The 17635-nt window shown below is 47.1% G+C and overlaps 1 protein-coding gene across 2 annotated transcripts in view; it reads left to right on the forward strand.

The window, feature by feature from the left end:
* Nucleotides 1-10368: 10368 nt before the first annotated feature.
* The window catches only part of RAB11FIP1 (RAB11 family interacting protein 1), a 34562-nt gene continuing 27295 nt past the window's right edge, over nucleotides 10369-17635 (forward strand). The window contains exon 1 of one of the 2 annotated variants that reach the window (XM_042983487.1): nucleotides 10369-10813. In XM_042983487.1, coding sequence (XP_042839421.1) covers nucleotides 10437-10813 — 377 coding nt within the window. In that variant the 5' untranslated portion in view covers nucleotides 10369-10436. The remainder of the gene's footprint in view (nucleotides 10814-17635) is intronic. The other variant, XM_042983490.1, reaches the window with a different exon arrangement.

Consider the following 17635-nt stretch of genomic DNA (forward strand, 5'->3'; position numbering starts at 1 on the left):
GCTCAGTTGGTTGAGCGACCAACTCTTGATTTCAGCTCAGGTCATGATCCTAGGGTCATGGGACTGAGCCCTGCGTAGGGCTCCGCACTGAGTGTGGAGCCTGCTTAAGATTCTCCTTCACTCTCTCTTTCCCTGCCCATCCCTCTCCCCCACCATGCTCCCTGCCCCATCCCTCTGTTCTCCCCATGCCCCTCTTTCCCCCCACCATCTCCCCCTCTCCTCCTACCATCCCTCTCTCTCCCTCCCCCCTCTCCCCCATTTATCTCTTCCCACCCCACCACCCTTCTCTCCCCACTCTCCCTCCCCCCCCCGTGCTCTTTCTCTCAAATAAAAAGTAAAAAAATGGAAAAAAAGAGAGGAGGAAGGCCAAACATTGCTTTGTGTTTTTAAGATTTAAAAAAAAAAAAAATTTAACATGAGACAGAGCACCGTGGGGAAGGGGCAGAGAGAGAGGGAGACACAGAATCTGAAGCAGGCTCCAGGCTCTGAGCTGTCAGCACAGAGCCTGATGCGGGGCTTGAACCCACGAACCGTGACATCATGACCTGAGCCAAAGTTGGACGCTTAACCAACTGAGCCACCCAGGCACCCCTTTTAAGATTTTATTTTTAAGTAATCCCAATGTGGGGCTTGAACTTACAACCCTGAGATCAAAAGCCATGTGCTCTACCCACTGAGCAAGCCAGGTGCCCCAGGATCAGAGAGACTTTACAAATTATGAATGGCTATTAAAAATGAAAATGTAAAGTGATACTGTTTACAATAGAATCAAGAACATCAAATACCTAGGAATAAACCTAACAAAAGATGAACAAGACCTACACAGAAAACTATAAACATTGAGGGAAATTAAATTTGAAAAGGGTATATCTTGCACATTGTTTAGAAGATTCAATATTATAAGGATATTAAATTTCCCCACATTGATCTATAAATTCAATGCAATCTCAATCGAAATTTGAGCAAGTTTTTGTTGTTGTTTTTGTTTGGTCTTGTTTTGTTTTAGAAATGAACAAGTTGGTTCTAAAACGAACATGAAAATGGAATGGGCCAAGAATAGTCAAGAAATCTAGAAGGAGGAATGACAAAGCTGAAGGCTTTACATTAGTAAATATCAAGAACTATTAGAAAGCTATAATAATTAAGACAGTGTGGTATTGGCTCAAGAATAGACTAATAGACCAATGGACCAGAATAGAGGTCAGGAACAAATCTGACATAACTGTGACAGTGAAGAGCTAGGTTTTTCAATAAATGGTGCTGGGTCTATGGGATATATTTGTGAAAAAACTAAAAAAGAATCTTGATTCTTATCTGATACTGTATGGTAGGAAAAATTTATGCTTCCGTGGAAAACTGCGTTTTTGTAGCATACCCTCTGGGTTATCTGATTGTGATTTTATGGCAACCGTTTTATAACTCTGTAACTTGTAGATAACTGATAGCAAAGCAAAATTCATGAAAATAAATTCTGTCTCATGGAGGGATACCATCTCCCCCAGAGAAAAATTTATTTTGCCTCAATTTGCATATTCATTTCAATATTCCTGATCTACCAATGTGTCTGTTCTTTGGACTCACCTTTGAACAGGTTGAAACACCTTGCCAGTTTTTCTTCTTTATAAGTTAAATAAAATTTTAACATATGTTTATTTTCTTTTAAAAAAATTTTTTTTAATGCTTATTTATTTTTGAGAGGGAGAGTCAGAGTGTGAGCAGCGGAGGGGCAGAAAGACAGGGAGACACAGAATCTGAAGCAGGCTCTAGGCTCCGAGCTGTCAGCACGGAGCCCGACACAGGGCTCAAACTCACGAACAATGAGATCATGACCTGAGTCGAAGACAGACGCTCAACCGACTGAGCCACCCAGGCGCCCCTACATGTGTTTATTTTCATATGTGAATGAGTGTCATGATTTTATGTTTTAAAATTTTTTTTAAGTTTATTTATTTGAGAGAGAGACAGCACGTGTGTGCGCACATGTGGGGGAGGGGCAGAGAGAGAGGAAGAGAGAATCCCAAGCAGAGATCCACTGACAACAAGAAGCCCGATGCAAGGCTTGATCCCGTGAATGGTGAGATCACGACCTGAACTGAAATCAAGAGTTAGAGTCTTAACTAACTGAGCCACCAGGTACCCCATGATTTTATCTTAAAAAAAAAAAAATTATCTTTTAACAATACATGCAGATTAATTCCAGATGGATAACGAACCTAAATGTGAAAGGTAAAGCAATAAAGCTTCTAGAAGATTATAAAGGAGAATATATTCATGACTTTGGGGGCAGCAAAGATTTCGTAAACAGGACACAAAAGCACTAACCATAAAAGAAAAGATGAATAACTCAAATTTCATTAAAACTAAGTACTTTTTGGGGCACCTGGGTGGCTCAGTCGGTTAAGTGTCCGACTTCAGCTCAAGTCATGATCTCATAGTCCGTGAGTTCGAGCCCCGTGTCAGGCTCTGTGCTGACAGCTCAGAGCCTGGAGCCTGCTTCGGATTCTGTGTCTCCCCCTCTCTCTGACCCTCCCCCATTCATGCTCTGTCTCTCTCTGTCTCAAAAATAAATAAACATTAAAAAAAAAATTAAAAAAAAAACTAAGTACTTTTTACCCAGGAACACCACTGAGAGTGAAAAGGCAAGCCACAGAGTGGGAGAAGATATTAGCAAAGCATTTTTATATATTACATATACAAAGTATTATATATTATATGTATGATATAATAGAAATATATATATTATGTAACAATACAAATATTTATTACAAATCAATAAAATAGATAACAGAAAAGAAAAATGGACAAAAGACCTGAATAGCACATCACAAAAGACCGTATCCAAATGGCTAATAAACAAGTGCTCAACCTCACGAGTCATCAGGTAAATACAAACTAAAACCACCGCGCATCTCCCAGAAGGGCCACATACAAAAGATTGACGATGCCAAGGTTGACAAAAATGTGGAGAAACTGGATCTCTCGAACAGCACTGGTGGGAGTATAAATTGGTGTAACTGCTTTAAAATATTATTTGGCAATATCTCCGAGTGCTAAACATATACCCAACCCTACGACCTGGCAATTCCATTCTTAGGGGTGTGTGTGTGTATGTTTATGTACATGTACATGTACAAAAAGACACATGAGAATGTACAGCAATTTATTCTTAATAGCTCTTTGTTGGTTTCCCGTGGCTGCCATAATGAACTACCACAAACTCAGTGGCTTAAAACAGTAATTAAATCTCTCTCTGTTGTCTCTGGAGCTCAGAAGTCTGAAGTCAAAATGTCAGGGCTACACTCCTTCCAGAGGCTCTAGAGGAGATTCTGTTCCTTGCCTCTTCCAGCTGCCAGTAGTGGCTATGGGCATTCGTTGGCTTGTGGATGCCTTTGCCTCTTCTCATGGCCTTGGCCCCTTCTGTATAACCTCTGTGACTCATTCCTTTAAGAATGTCTGTCATTGGATCTAGGGCCCACTTGGACAATCCAGGATGATCTCCTCATCTCAAATCCTTAATTATATCTGCAGAAACACATTTTCTAAACAAGTAGCATTCACAGGTTCCAGGGATTAGGACGTGCATACATTTGTTTTTTTTTTTTTTTTTTTTTGGTGGCGGGGAGAGCGTCATTCAACCCACTACAAGCCATGTCTATCAACTGTAGAATGAAAAATAAATTGTGATGTATTGCTATAAAACAATAAAGATGAACAAATTACTATACACGAACACCACTGGTGACTCTCGTAATACTGAGTGAAAGGAGCCTGACTCCAAATAAATACCTAATGTATGATTCATTTATACAATGTTCAAAAATAGCAAGACTAATGTAGAGGACAGAACCTGGGATGGTGGTAGGTACCTTATGGAAAGGAAGGGACCCAGGGACTGAGAGGGACTCTAGCATGGTTTCTGCAGGTGTGGATCCTGTGCTGTTTCCTGATCTGGGTGCTGAAGACTCACCAAGCTGAACGCTTTTCTGCTGATAATGTTTATAGTACATTTTCCTTTTCACCTTCTTTCCTTTACTATGGCTGTGGTTTAAAAAAAAATCTGTTTCTATGTTATACATTTTCTTCTATTTTCTGAATATATTAGATTCCAATACCTATGTTTATGAAAAATTATGAATGGAGGCACCTGGGTGGCTCAGTTGGTTAAATCTCTCAGTCTTGATCTCAACTCAGGTCTTGATCTCAGAGTTGTGAGTTCAAGCCCGGTGTTGGGCTGCAGCTGGGCATGAAACCTACTTAAAAAAAAAAAATTATTAAAAATTTTTTTTTAACATTTATTTATTTTTGAGAGAGAGAGAGAGAAGAAAGGGCAAAGAGAGAAGGAGACACAGAATCCGAAGCAGGCTCCAGGCTCTGAGCTGTCAGCACAGAGCCCAATGACGGGCTCAAACCCACGAACTGAACTGTGAGATCATGACCTGAGCCAAAGTCAGATGCTTAGCCAACTGAGCCACCCAGGTATTATGATTATTGACAATATTTTCTTTCTCATTTTCCGAAGGTGGGCAGAGATTTCATCAGAGGGACTATAAGGGCAGGTAAGAAGAGGGTGCTTAAAGATAGGACCTGGTTTGAACCTGGTTCAAAAGGTTGCCTCCTAGAGGGAACCCCTAGGTAAGGAGCTTTATTCTGGCTGTGCTCCCCACCCCCAACCTTGGACTTAGTGAACTGTCAAATGCTGGGCTTGCCTTGAGGCTTCCCGGCCTGCGTTATAGTTCCTTAGGGTCAGCAGTCGACATGCCCGTCAGCGCTGTGCCGTGTGCTGTGGCGTTGAAGGGGAAGCGAAGTGAAGGGACGGTGGGCTGCTTACACCACGTCTTGGCCGGCTCTGCCTCTGCAGGTCTGTGTCCAGGGGCCCAGCGGTTGAGAAAGCGGAGGCTCATGGACCAGGCCAGGAGAACAAGGCTCTGAGGGGTAGCTTCCAATGGGACAGTTTGCAGAGGGGTAAATGCTCGGAACTTCTGCCTTCCTTCCCCCTATGCCGTGACACTGATTATGGAAAGATGAAGCATGGCTTGTATCTACAATGAACACATATTTCTTTTATAATCAGAAAGAATCAACCTATGTTTTCAAAAGACGGTTCTATTGGGTTCTGCTACCAGTGGCCTTGACTGGACAAATGCTGGAGGCTTCAAAGGCTTCTATGCCTCTCCTGCCTAACCTGACCTGCCTTCTGCTAGCAGGGCATCGGGAGATCTGGAAATGGTGAAGCCCACATTTCCTGCTTCCAGATGCTTACAGGTGAATGAAACAAGTGCCGAATCAGAGCACAAGAAATAAGCTAGGAAACCAGAAGGAATTTCTTAAAGGGAGAGGTGAAGGGAAAGGTAAGGGGTCCACAGTCTCTAGACAACTTTTCACTTGGAAGATTCCAGGGCCTTCTCTGAAGAGACTTGGCAAATTAGAAAGAGAATGCCTTTGTGTCTTTCATGACGCAAGCTTTGTTAAACAAAGTAACATTGCCAGCAAGACCACAGGGGGAAATGTTAGCCATTTGCCTCTTGGGACCATCCTCTGTCCAGTGTGGCCACAGTTTTAACCTCCGCATTGCCACACCCACTGGGGCAGTGGAAAGAGAGCCTGATGTTGGGGACTTGTTTCCCTGGCTCGCTGAGCCCTGAGAGGGGAGCCCCTTGCTCACAGAGCCTATGCACCTTGATCGTCTCCTTGGTCAGAGTGGGCAAGAGTCTGAGGCGGCTGGACTTGAAGCCAGAAGGCTGTTTACCAAGCACGGCAGTGAATGAGTCATGTGTGGACATTTGTCACCACACCCCAGAGTCCGAGGCAAAGGAGAAACACGAGCAGCCATTACCGGCCTCTCTCTGCTCCTCCCTGGGGCTGGCTAGCACATTAGCTCGTTCAGCGCCTCCAGAGGTGGGTTTTGAGTTGGATCTCTTGCAGTTGGGGGTGGACTGAGGAGCTGTGGGCAGGAGTGATTGGTTGGCAGTGGCAGAGTAGTGAACGGCTCTCCCTCTGCTCGCTCTTCCCACCCCCAGCATGACTCTACCGGAGACCTCATCCTGGGGGATTGCTCCCGGCTCCTCCTAAAAGCAAATCCCCCCCCTGGTCACCCAACCGCACAGCTGGTGTCTGAAGTCCTGGTGTGCTCCTCTGTGGAAGGAGGGCAGGAGGGCTAACCTGTCCAGTCCAACCTGCCAGGCACCTTGTCCACGTGCTCAGGTCTCACAGAAACTCTTTTCCTCTTTCCATCAGGGCTAGAGGCCGGCCGGCCAGAGGAAGGAGAAGTCATCTTGCCCCACCCCGGCTGTGGAGGTGTTTATAAACACTCCTGGAATGCAGTGAACCTGCGAGGGGTCAGCCGCCCCAGGACCGCCCAGGCTGCTGGAGAGGGTGGGAGGGACGCCCAGGTGGATTCCTCCGAGTGCAAGTGGGGAACAGGGCTTCTGGTCCTTGTCATTGCACCTGCACACCCCCCGGTCTGGACTGGGGGGCTGTAATATTGGGAGAAGACAGGCTCACCCCCCGGTGGTCAGCAAGTGAGTCTTGAGGGACAATGTGCTCTGGCTGGAGGAAGGGAGAAAACAGCCACCAAGGCGTCTAGCAGGCGGTAAGCCAGCTCCAAGCACACCTTGTGCTCTAGCTCCTGGCTTCTCTCTTCTCCAACAAATCTCCAGTGCCTGGCTCTGGTGAGCCCACACTCCTCTGAGTGAGCCCCTGCCAGTGTCCTGTGTCTGGAAGGATCTTGATCTTGATTTCTTGAGGTTGTAGGGCAGCCATGTCCTCCCCAGCCTACCTACCACCTCTGCTCTAACCACAGAGCCTATGTGTCTGACAGAAACCCAAACACATGACGTCACAAGGTGCTCATAATTTTTCCTCCCTCCTTCCCCCCCTCCCCACACTTTGTCTTCTAATCCTGTCCATGAATGGAAGGGATGTTTTGTGTCATACTCAGCCAATGAAGCTCTCCAGCTAGGTTTAATTCCTTGCTATCTTTATTGTGGGGCTGCACTAACAATGTGAGTGTGGGGGAGGATAGGAGATGAGAGCTGAAAAACTTTATTCCCAGGGTCAGCTTTTTTTTTTAATTAAAAAATTTTTTTTAATGTTGATTTTTGAGAGACAGAGACAGAGCGCGAGCAGGGGAGGGCAGAGAGAGAGAGGGACACACATACACAGAATCCTAAGCAGGCTCCAGGCTCTGAGCAGTCAGCACAGAACCCCATGTGGGGCTTGAACTCACGGAGCGGTGAGATCATGACCTGAGCTGAAGTCAGACGCTCAACTGACTGAGCCACCCAGGTGCCCCTCCCAGGGTCAGTTTTGACCCCAAATCTCTGACTTTGTTCAGCTGGGATGTAGTTGAGCAGTGCACAGGTAGGAAATCCGGGAGGGAAGTATATGCCTTATTTAATACGGTACCAACTTGAAATAGACCCTGAGGATTAGTAAGTGGCAGGGTGGAATGGCACCAGAGGCAGGCAGTCCCCAGGTGAAAATGAAACCATCTGGCTGTGACCTGCCATGATATTGGCTGCCAGGCTACTTCAGCTCATACCTGCCTTACAACTTGAAGCACAGCCTCATCACGCCAATGCTCAAAACCCTCTGAAGGTGGCTCACCCTGGCCTAACACAGTGGTATAAACTCCTTAGCCTGGTGTTCATGATCTACATGATCTGGGCTCACCTACCTCGGCTGTCTTACCAAGGTATCTCTACAACCCACCCCCAGTGTCCTCCTAAAATATCCCACATTCCAGCCCCAATGGGGTGTTCATAACCCCTGCACATGTCATGAACTCTCTGGCCCTCATAGTTTGCATAGGCTGTTCTTTCTGAAATATTCTTCCCCCGTGCCCCCCTCTCTGCCTGTCAAATGCGGTATATGCCTTAGGGCTCAGCTCAACCACACTTCCTTCATAAAAATCCACCCACCAAGAAAAATCACTCCAACCTCAAAACCCCCAAAGCATTTTATTAGTACAGAACTTCCTTTACAGCAGTTGTCAGTGTGTGCCTTGGAACTGGATCTTGTTCAGAAGGCTTTGTGCCCTCCATAGTTCCTAGCACATGCCAGGCACCAAGTAAGTTCTCAATAAACCTTTATGATAGTGAATGGAGTCATGAGGTTGAATGACACTAATATATTGTCAAGAAAGGGAAATGGTTGGGGTGTCTGGGTGGCTCAGTCGGTTAAGTGTCTGATTCTTTTTTATTTTTTTTAATTTTTTTTTTAATGTTTATCTACTTTTGAGAAAGAGAAAGCCAGAGCATGAGCAGGGGAGGGGCAGATAGAGAGGGAGACATAGAATCCAAAGCAGGTTCCAGGCTTTGAGCTGTCAGCACAGAGCCCAATGCGGGGCTCGAACCCACGAACCGCAAGATCGTGACCTGAGCCGAAGCCTGGGAACTGAGCCACCCAGGTGCCCCAAGTGTTTGATTCTTGATTTTGGTTCAGATCATGATCTCACCATTTGTGAGTTTGAACCTGGCATGGAGCTCCACGCTGACAGTGTGGAGCCTGCTTGGGATTCTCTCTCTTTCCCTCTCTCTGCCCCTCCCACGGGCTGTCTCTCTCTCTCTCTCAAAATAAATAAACTTAAAAAAAAAGGGGGGGGGGGAATGGCACCAAAACAACAGAGTTCTGTTAGGCTTTCCCATCACTTACCTGTCTGGTGCCTCCTTTCTTTTCCCTTTCTATCACCATTAAATATTTACAATGTACTGAATAGGTCTTACCCACAGGGTAGCTACCCTCCCTTGCAAACCTGAGGCATAATGTATCTTCTAATCTCTTCCATGGTAACAGGAAATGCTATGTACTGATATAGGCTGGAACAACTTGCAAACTCTTCAATTCCACGGCACTTTGTGAGTACCTACTGTGTACCCAGGTTTCTGCCAGGGGCTATGGAAGACACAAGTAAGTTACCACCTGGTCCCCGCTCTGACAGGGACTACTGGAAGCTAAACCGTGGGGGAAATCTAGGTGAAATGTCGCAGGACCTGGGTAGGCAGAGGGGTTGGCAGGGCAGCCACAGGACAACCGAGTGAGCACAGGCCTGGAGGTTTGTTTGGGAGATAGAGAAGGATGAGTTAGGGTGGGGACAAAATAGGAATGCCTTGAAATCGTAAGTCTGAAGTATATGCAGTTGGTGGTGAGGCAAAATTGCAGGTTTACGCAGGTCAGTGAAGCAATGTGTAGTGTGAATTGAAGGGAGGATAGCCTAGTGATCAGGTGAGAAACTAGCAGCAATTCAAGATTGGAGTTCTGTAGCAAAAACATTGGACAGGAGTCAGGACACCTAGGTTCTAGTCCTGGCTCTGTTGTGGGACCCTGAACGAGTTACTTCTCTCCTCTGGGCCTTTCCTTAGCTGTATAACCTAAAACGTTCAAAGTGCCCTTTCCAATCTGATGGCCCGCCCATGGTTGAACCTTTGAGGTAGCATATTGGGAACGAAGGGAATCTGCCAATCCAATGGATATCTGGAACAAGGAAGTAAATGATTGGGAGCTGAGAGATAAAAAGAAGAAGGGAGAGACTGAAAAGGATCCAGCCAGGGAGAATTGGGGAACTGTGCGGGGGGGGGGGGGGGGGCGGGGGAATGGCACTCTGTTCCTGAGGTCTGGTTTAGCAATCCTAATTTCACTTCCTCTTTCATTCTCCTTCCCTAATTTAGCCTCTTAGCCTCACCTTTTTTGGTGAGGGCAGGGCAAAATAAGACACTCCCACACCACCTCCAGGCCGTCTCCCCCCCCTTACCTTCCCCTTTTCTGGCCCTCGAACGATCCTCCTCCTCCCCCGCCCACCTGGCGCCATCCCAGAACCCACCGTTCTCCAGAGTAAACCGCCGACTGTCCCAAACGGAAAAGGCGGTGAATTTGGAATCGCGTTCATTATCACCCTCATAGCTACTCTTGATTGAGAACTCACCGCGTGCCAGGCTACGTTATTATTATTATTTTTTTACAGCACTTGTTTGAGGCGATTGTTATCTCATTTTATGGATGAAGAAACTGAGACCAAAAGATGTTAAGTAACCTGTGCCAGCTCACACACCTGCCAATTGGCGGTGCCAGATTGGAAAAGAGGTCTGACTCCCAAGGCAGTGCCCCGGCCAGTTCCGGTTGGGCCGTGCGACCTTTGGCAGTTGGGGACCTTGTCCCTTAACTAACCACACCTCTCACGCCGGAATTCTCCAAGTCCCCGCCCCCGCCCGGCCGCGCCGGCCTCCCGCGCCCCGGTATTCTCCAGCCAGTGCGGCGGAGGCCCGGCCCGGCGCGGCAGGTGGGGCGGGCGGGGCAGGCGGGGCGGCCGGGCTGGGGAGGCGGGCCCTGGGGGGGGGCGTGGCCGGAAGCCTTAAAGCGGCTGGGGCGGCGGGGTGGGCCGCAGGGGCCGCACATCCCGGTGATCTTCTCTTCGTTTCAGAGCCGGCCGCGGCGCGCTCACCATGTCCCTGGCGGCCTCGGCTGGCCGGGGCCCGGGGGCCGTGTGGTCCCCAACGCACGTGCAGGTGACGGTGCTGCAGGCGCGGGGCCTGCGGGCCAAGGGCCCCGGGGGCACGAGCGATGCGTACGCGGTGATCCAGGTGGGCAAAGAGAAGTACGCCACCTCGGTGTCGGAGCGCAGCTTGGGCGCGCCGGTGTGGCGGGAGGAGGCCACCTTCGAGCTGCCGCCGCTGCTGTCCGCCGGGGCCGCGCCCGCGGCCGCCGCCACCCTGCAGCTCACCGTGCTGCACCGCTCGCTGCTCGGCCTCGACAAGTTCCTGGGCCGGGCCGAGGTGGACCTGCGGGAGCTGCACCGGGACCAGGGCCGCAGGAAGACCCAGTGAGTGCGGGCCGGGGGAGGGGACGCGGAGCGGGGAGGTGCAGGGCGAACGTGTGGCTTGGCGCTGAGATCCACTTAGAGAGCGCGCGGCAGACCCCGCGCCGCTGCGTCCCAAAGGGACGGAGGGAGAGAGGCCTTTCGAGAGGGATCTCCCCGGCCGGTCACCGTATTCTCACCTAACTTCATCTCCTTCGGCTGTCCAACCCCAGCTCTCCCAGCGTGTGGGCTCTTTGCGGCGGGCGTGCGGGGTGGGGGCGGGGAGTACCTGGGGTAGTTTTGAATCTGCAGGGAGACGCTCAGCGCCCGGAACTTAGTAAGCGCTTAATGAATTTTTGATGAATTGAAAATACATGTGGGCTGACGAATTCTTATTACTGTGGGTAGTGTGTATGTGTGATACACACATTAGCTTCTGTGGAAAGGCTCCTGGGTATTTCACTGTCCTAGCCACTGAGCTGGGAATGGCGGGGCCAGAACGCAGGGAGGATTAAGTGGAGGAGTGAAACCCAGAGGCTCACCGAGGGGCAGAGCAGAGGCATTGCAGTGTGACCGCACTGCTTAAGGGGTTGGTGAAGAGAATTTGCCTGTCTTTCCTCCCCTTTTCAACCCCCTCCTCCCCTGCCTCCCCAAAGCATGCTAAAACAATTTAACTTTTCAGACTGAAAATTATTAACCCTGTTTGTCCTGGGCCCCAAATTAGTAAGGTGTGCTGGTTGGAGCCAAGGTCTGCCCTTGGCCAAGCTAAAGTGGGTGGTAGGCACTGTTTCTCTTTGGAGTTTGTCAGGTTCTCTCTGGTCCTACTCAGAATGGATGACTGCTCGCCTGTGGCTTCTCAGTGGCTTCTAGGTGTGGAGTTCTGTGCTAGGGTATCTCGCTCCCACAGGGAAAGCTGGACAACACCCAGTTCACTTCAAGGTGTCACCCATTTGTTTGTTCTCTTTCACAGGTGTTTGCCATGGAGCATTTGATTATGTTCATATCTTATACCAAAAGCTGGGCTCCTTAGCTTAATTGGTTACTTTGTGCTGGACGGTAAATAGGCACGTCAGTCATATTACCACAGGTCCTACAGTTGGTGAAGCATACTGATTCACATTGGGTGTTTTAGATATACACGGCATTTTCACTTTCCCTTGTGAACAGGACAGTAAAAGCCAGAGGGTTTGAAGTTACCAGATTCCCTTTTCTGCAGGGTGGGTCCAATTTCAGCTTGCATGCTTGTGAATGTATTACCCGATTCACTTATCTGGCCAAAGATGAATAGGCATTTTCTGAATTCAAATCAGATAAAAATAGAGAGCCTTGAGGTGAGGATGGATAGGATATCTCTTGGCATCAACTTACAAGCCAGAAGGTGAGCAGTGTCTTTGCTAAGGAGGTGCTGAAGCAATGCTAATTTTCCATTTGATTAAATGACATTTGGGGCCTTGGGTTGGCTTCCTTTCTGGCTTCAACTGGGCGCCATTGGCTGTCCTTTGTCTTGTCCCATCCCAAGATGTGTGGATATTATCATCTGTTTCTGCCGTCTGTTTCTGTTGGAACATTTTATTCCCTTGAAGGATAGATCACATGTCCCTGCCAGAGATGAGGGTTCCAGATTCCTGGGTCGGGTGCCCACTCTGGTCCTGACTCATTGTTAGGCTTCAAGCGACTCGATCTCTAAACACCCAAGTTTCCCTATTTATACGTGGAGCTTGTTACCGGCTTAATTGATGTTTATAAGATGTTTCCAGGTTCCTGGATTAATGGGGCCTGGGTATAGGCTCAGAAGGTTCTGTTACTGCTTTGTGAGGAATGAAAACCTCCTTAAGTTCCCTATTTCAGAAAGGGTTCAGAGGTCTACATCTTCCTTTCTGTCATTCTCTCCAGTGTAATCCTAAACCTAGATGGTTCCTCCTGTCTACTGTAGGAGCTGATTACCACTTAGTCGCAGTATCAACTTTGTAGGAAAATGATGCTTAGTTGATGTGTATTTTTTTTTTTTTTTTTTTTTTGTAACTGCAAAGGAAGTCTTTGCCCCATCAGCAGTAGGTGAAATTGCAAGCTTTCCATCTGCCACTTCCTGGGACTTTCCAGGGTGCTAGGGAACCTAGTGAAACCGAGCTTCTCTGATGCCTTGGTACATCACTTGGGTGCTCAAGATGGCTGACATGTGGAGAGTGTTGCATACCGAGAGAGGTGGAAGTTTACCAGAAGGAAACTGGTTGGGCTAGGAAAATCATTTGAACTAGTTATTAATGGTTTGACTACACCTTAGACATTAAAAACCAAAAACAGGGGCGCCTGGGTGGCTCGGTTTGTTAAGCGTCCGACTTCGGCTGGGTCATGATGTCACGGTGCGTGAGTTCGAGCCCTGTGTCGGGCTCTGGGCTGACAGCTCAGAGCCTAGAGCCTGTTTCGGTTCTGTGTCTCCCTTTCTCTCTGCCCCTCGCCTGCTCATGCTCTGTTTCTGTCTCGCTCTCAAAAATAAATAAACATTAAAACAGAATTTTTTAAAAAATAAAATAAAAACTGGAAAGAAAACATAAGTTCAATTTTGGTTTCCAGGTGTGTGTGTGTGTGTGTGTGTGTGTGTGTGTGCACGTGCGTGTGCATGCATGTGTGTTAATCTCTAGCAAAGAAGAGTTGCTGCTATTTAGAGTATGACTTTTGTCACGGGTCCAGAAACTCAAGACGTTAAGAGTTAACTGTGCTCATACTTCCCTTTGTTCTCTTGATAAGCCCTCATCCATCATATGTTTGGAGTTCAGAAAATATGTTTTTCATGACTCAAATTTGGGGGACCTCAAATTTAGTGTGATGACACACATCTTTAAAATACCAAGTGGAGACTGACATAGAGGTAGGATACTTCTAATAGGGAATAGTGTGTGGCCCCTTTTGCTAAGAAGAAATTGAAATGGGGGCACCTGGGTGGCTCAGTCAGTTGGGCATCTGACTTTGGCTCAGGTCATGATCTCACGTTTTGTGGGTTTGAGCCCCGCGTCAGGTTCTGTGCTGACAGCTCAGAGCCTGGAGCCTGCTTCGGATTCTGTGTCTCCCTCTCTCTCTGCTCCTACCCCACTCATGCTCGCTCTCTCTCTCTCTCTCTCTCAAAAATGAATAAACATTAAAAAATATTTAAAAAAAGAAGAAGAAATTGAAATGTGTTTCTTTTGCACTTATTAAAGACCTGGGGTCACAGTTGGGCCTTGGTGAAATGGGAACCAGTTAAGTCTCACGCTCATAAAACGGACCTGAAGCTGAAAGGCCAGAAGGGTGGGGGGTACCTTTTTAGGATACTAAGAGCAACAAAATTTGGGGGAAATAATCTGTTAAAAACAGATTAAAATAAACATCCATTCAGGCTAGTGACTGAAAGGCCATTGTGTAACTAAATATCATGACACTTAATACTGTAATAGTCTTCCAGCTGTGAAGGGAGAGTGAGTGATGGAGAGTCATTTTCTTATGTCTCTTGAAGATGCAAGAGGGAGTTTGGTTGCACATGAAAGATTTGAGATTTTGAAGAACTATAAGTGTAGTAAGCTGCTATAATAAGTTGCCAGAGGAAATCCGGGCTATTAAAAAGAAATAAAGGCTCAATGGTTGTTTTCCTGGGAGAGTTGGATGTGGAGAAATGATTTAATTGACCAGAGAGATAAATAATAAGCTGTCAGGGGTACCTGGTTGGCTCAGTTGGTTAAAAGTCCGACTTTGGCTCAGGTCACGCTCTCACGGTTCATGGGTTCAAGCCCCGAACTGTCAGCACAGAGCCTGCTTCAGATCCTCTGTCTCCCTCTCTCTCTGCCCCTCTGCTGCTCTCTCTTGTAAATAAATAAACGTTAAGAAAAAAAAAAGCAGTCAGTGTTTGTGCTTATACTGTTAAGTTTTCTAAGTGCAGTTAGGTTTTTTTTGTAACCGATTGGAAAATTGGAGCAGTGTTACTGATTAAATTTTTCCTTTCTTGGGATTCCCCTTAAAGGTAACATTGGGCCTTTCTGGAAACCCTCCTGCCTCTCACAGTCCCCTCCTACTCCAGTGTAGGAAACTGACAGCTCAGTGCTTGAGACAGAGTTGTCTGTCAGCTCTGAGACAAGTAACCCCAACCTGGTTGTAGCCATGGAATGAAATGACTAAGAAGGGGAGAGTCATTGTTCCGGTGATGGGAAAGATGCTCCCTCATGTTCCTCATGGTATTATTTGTTTATTATTATTTTTTGAGGGGCGGGGGACAGAGAGAGAGAAAGGGGGGGGGGAGAGAGAGAGAGAGAGAGAGAGAGAGAAAGAAAGAGAGAAAGCCCGGGAAGGGGAGAGAGAAATCCCAAGCAGGCTCTGGGCTGTCCGTGCAGAGCCAGACTGAGGGCTCGAACTCAAGAACTGTGAGATCATGACCTGAGCCGAAACCAGGAGCTGGACGCTTACTTGACTGAGCCACCTGGGAGCTCATGGTATTGTTTGGTTACGACTTCGTTTATAAGATATTTAGTTAGCTTGGGGAAAGTTCCAACCGCCCCCCCCCCCCTTTATTTTGTCTTTAAAGTCCATATTTTTAGTACTTTTTTTTTTTTTTTTTTTTTTTACTGTAGTTGACCCACAATACTACGTTAGTTTCAGGTGTATACCATAGTGATTCGACAGTGCTATACGCTGTGCTATACTCACCGCCATCCGTCAATGCAGTGCTGTTAGAGTACCACCGACTGTTCCCTATGCTGCACGTTGACGGCTGTGACCGATGCCTTTCACACCTGGAAGCCTGTATCTCCCACTCCCCTTTACCCCTTTTGCCCATTGCCACCCCCTCCCTTCTAGCAGCCACCACTTTGTTCTCACTGTATTTATGGGCCTGTTTCTGCCATTTGTTCCGGTTTTTAGATTCCACATAGAAGTGAACTCATATGTATTTGTTTTTCTCAGTCTGACTTATTTCACTTAGCATAATACCCTCTAGGTCCACCCATGTTGTGGCAGATGGCAAGATCTCATGCTTGTATTTTTAGTAAATGTATTTTAATACCTTCTAGGTGCCAAGCACTGGGGTGTAAACAATAGTGACCAAAACAGACACGATCCTTGCTTTCAGGAAGTTCAGAGCCTTGTGGGGGAGACAGACGTTAGGCAAATGAACACATAAATAAATAATCATGGATTATGATAAGTACTGTGGAGGAAGAGAACAGGGTATCATAAGAGGAAAGAACAGGAAGGACATGGCTTAAAGAAGGGGATGCTTCTCTGAGGCAGAAACCTGAAGTACAAAGAGATTTTTCTGGTGACAAGTAGAGGAAAAGGGCCCGAGGCAGAGGGAACAGCCTGCACAAAGGCCCTGAGGCTGGAACACCTGGGAAGCTGGAGGGATTGTATAGATGGAGGCTGAAGAGGAAGGCAGGGTTTTATTTAAAAGCAGCGAGAAGTCACGGAGTATTAAAAGCAAAGGGTGTTGTGATCCACGTTGTCAAAAACCACTGTGGCCGTTGGGTGGAGAATGGATTCAAAGCAGGCCTAGCCTGGAATTGGATAGACAAAATGGGAGGCTGTTACAGTAATCTAGGCCACCAGTGGTGGTGGCTTGCACTTGGGTGATGGCCATGGAGGTGGACAGAGGTGGTGGATTTCAGAGATATTTTGGAAGTGTAGTTGGCCTGATTTGTGATAGATTGGATGTGGGTGGGGGGAGAGAAGAGGAAGTGATAAGAATGAACTAATAAAATAAAGAGAGCTTGCTGTTGAAAATGAACCAGGAAGTGATGGTGTCTTCTTTCCCCAGCAGAGTGAGGTCACCACTACAAAGACAGCTTTGGGCAGTGACACCTGTGAGTTGAGTCTCCTGTTGGAAGGAATTAGTAGGAAACACCATTGAAACCAGGGTGGAAACCAGGGTGTGTATATGTGTGTCTCCAAGTATTTACAGTTTTAAAACAGGCCGAGTCTTTGTTTTGTAATAGTGTACGTAGCTGGTAAAATCTCACCGGTGCACTCTAACACAGCTGATGAGGTCACTGCTTCAAGGAATGTAGGACTAAAAAAGGGAAAATAGTACATAACATTAGGAACAAGAAAACTATAAGTGAAAAATAAAACTCTAGTAAGCTAACCATTTACATGTTTTTCACATTAGGGAAGGTGAGCATACAGGAGAGTCTTGTGCCTTTTTTGTTGTGCTTAAACTTCCTTTTGGTTACAAAGACCTCTATTGTAGTTCTGTAACTACCATCGGAGGGAGGTTTTTATGAATAGTATTTGATATGTCATTTTAATTGTAGCGATTAACCAAAAAATGTTATAATTACATGGAAAGCAATACATGTGCTTATTAAAATGTCACCCACTCTGACATAGGTTTGCTGACCTTACCCTTTTCGCCCTTAACAGTAATCTTAGGTATCTATTAAAAATAGTACAATTTTAGTTGCCATACATCCTAGAAAACTGTGCTCCTCACTCTACACTTTGGAGACGCCAGCCCTGGCTAATTCCAGAAGGATGAAGCCCTAGGCTAATGGAGAAAGTGATAGGAGGTCATTTTGGGCTTTATTTTCATCTCAGAGCAGTTCCTTGTGTGACCTTTGGTTCTGGGTCTTGTGCAGATCTCTAAATCTCTGGGCCTTTGAATTCCAACAAAATCAACACCGGGACCCTTGTATTGGCTTTTGAAGAAAATCGGTCCACTGCCAAGATATTTGTTTGGGAAAAGACTTGGCAGTGAGAGCTTCTCCTCTTAAGGTGTCCTGGGTCAGATCTTGCGCCCGAGCTGTGGCTTAGGAGACCAAGTCTGACTCTGCCTGCCTTTCCCTTGGCCCCGGACCACTTTGGTCTTGTTCTTTGTTGTGTGACCCAACG

The sequence above is a fragment of the Panthera tigris genome, chromosome B1 (genome assembly GCF_018350195.1).
Source record: "Panthera tigris isolate Pti1 chromosome B1, P.tigris_Pti1_mat1.1, whole genome shotgun sequence".
Classification (NCBI taxonomy): domain Eukaryota; kingdom Metazoa; phylum Chordata; class Mammalia; order Carnivora; family Felidae; genus Panthera; species Panthera tigris.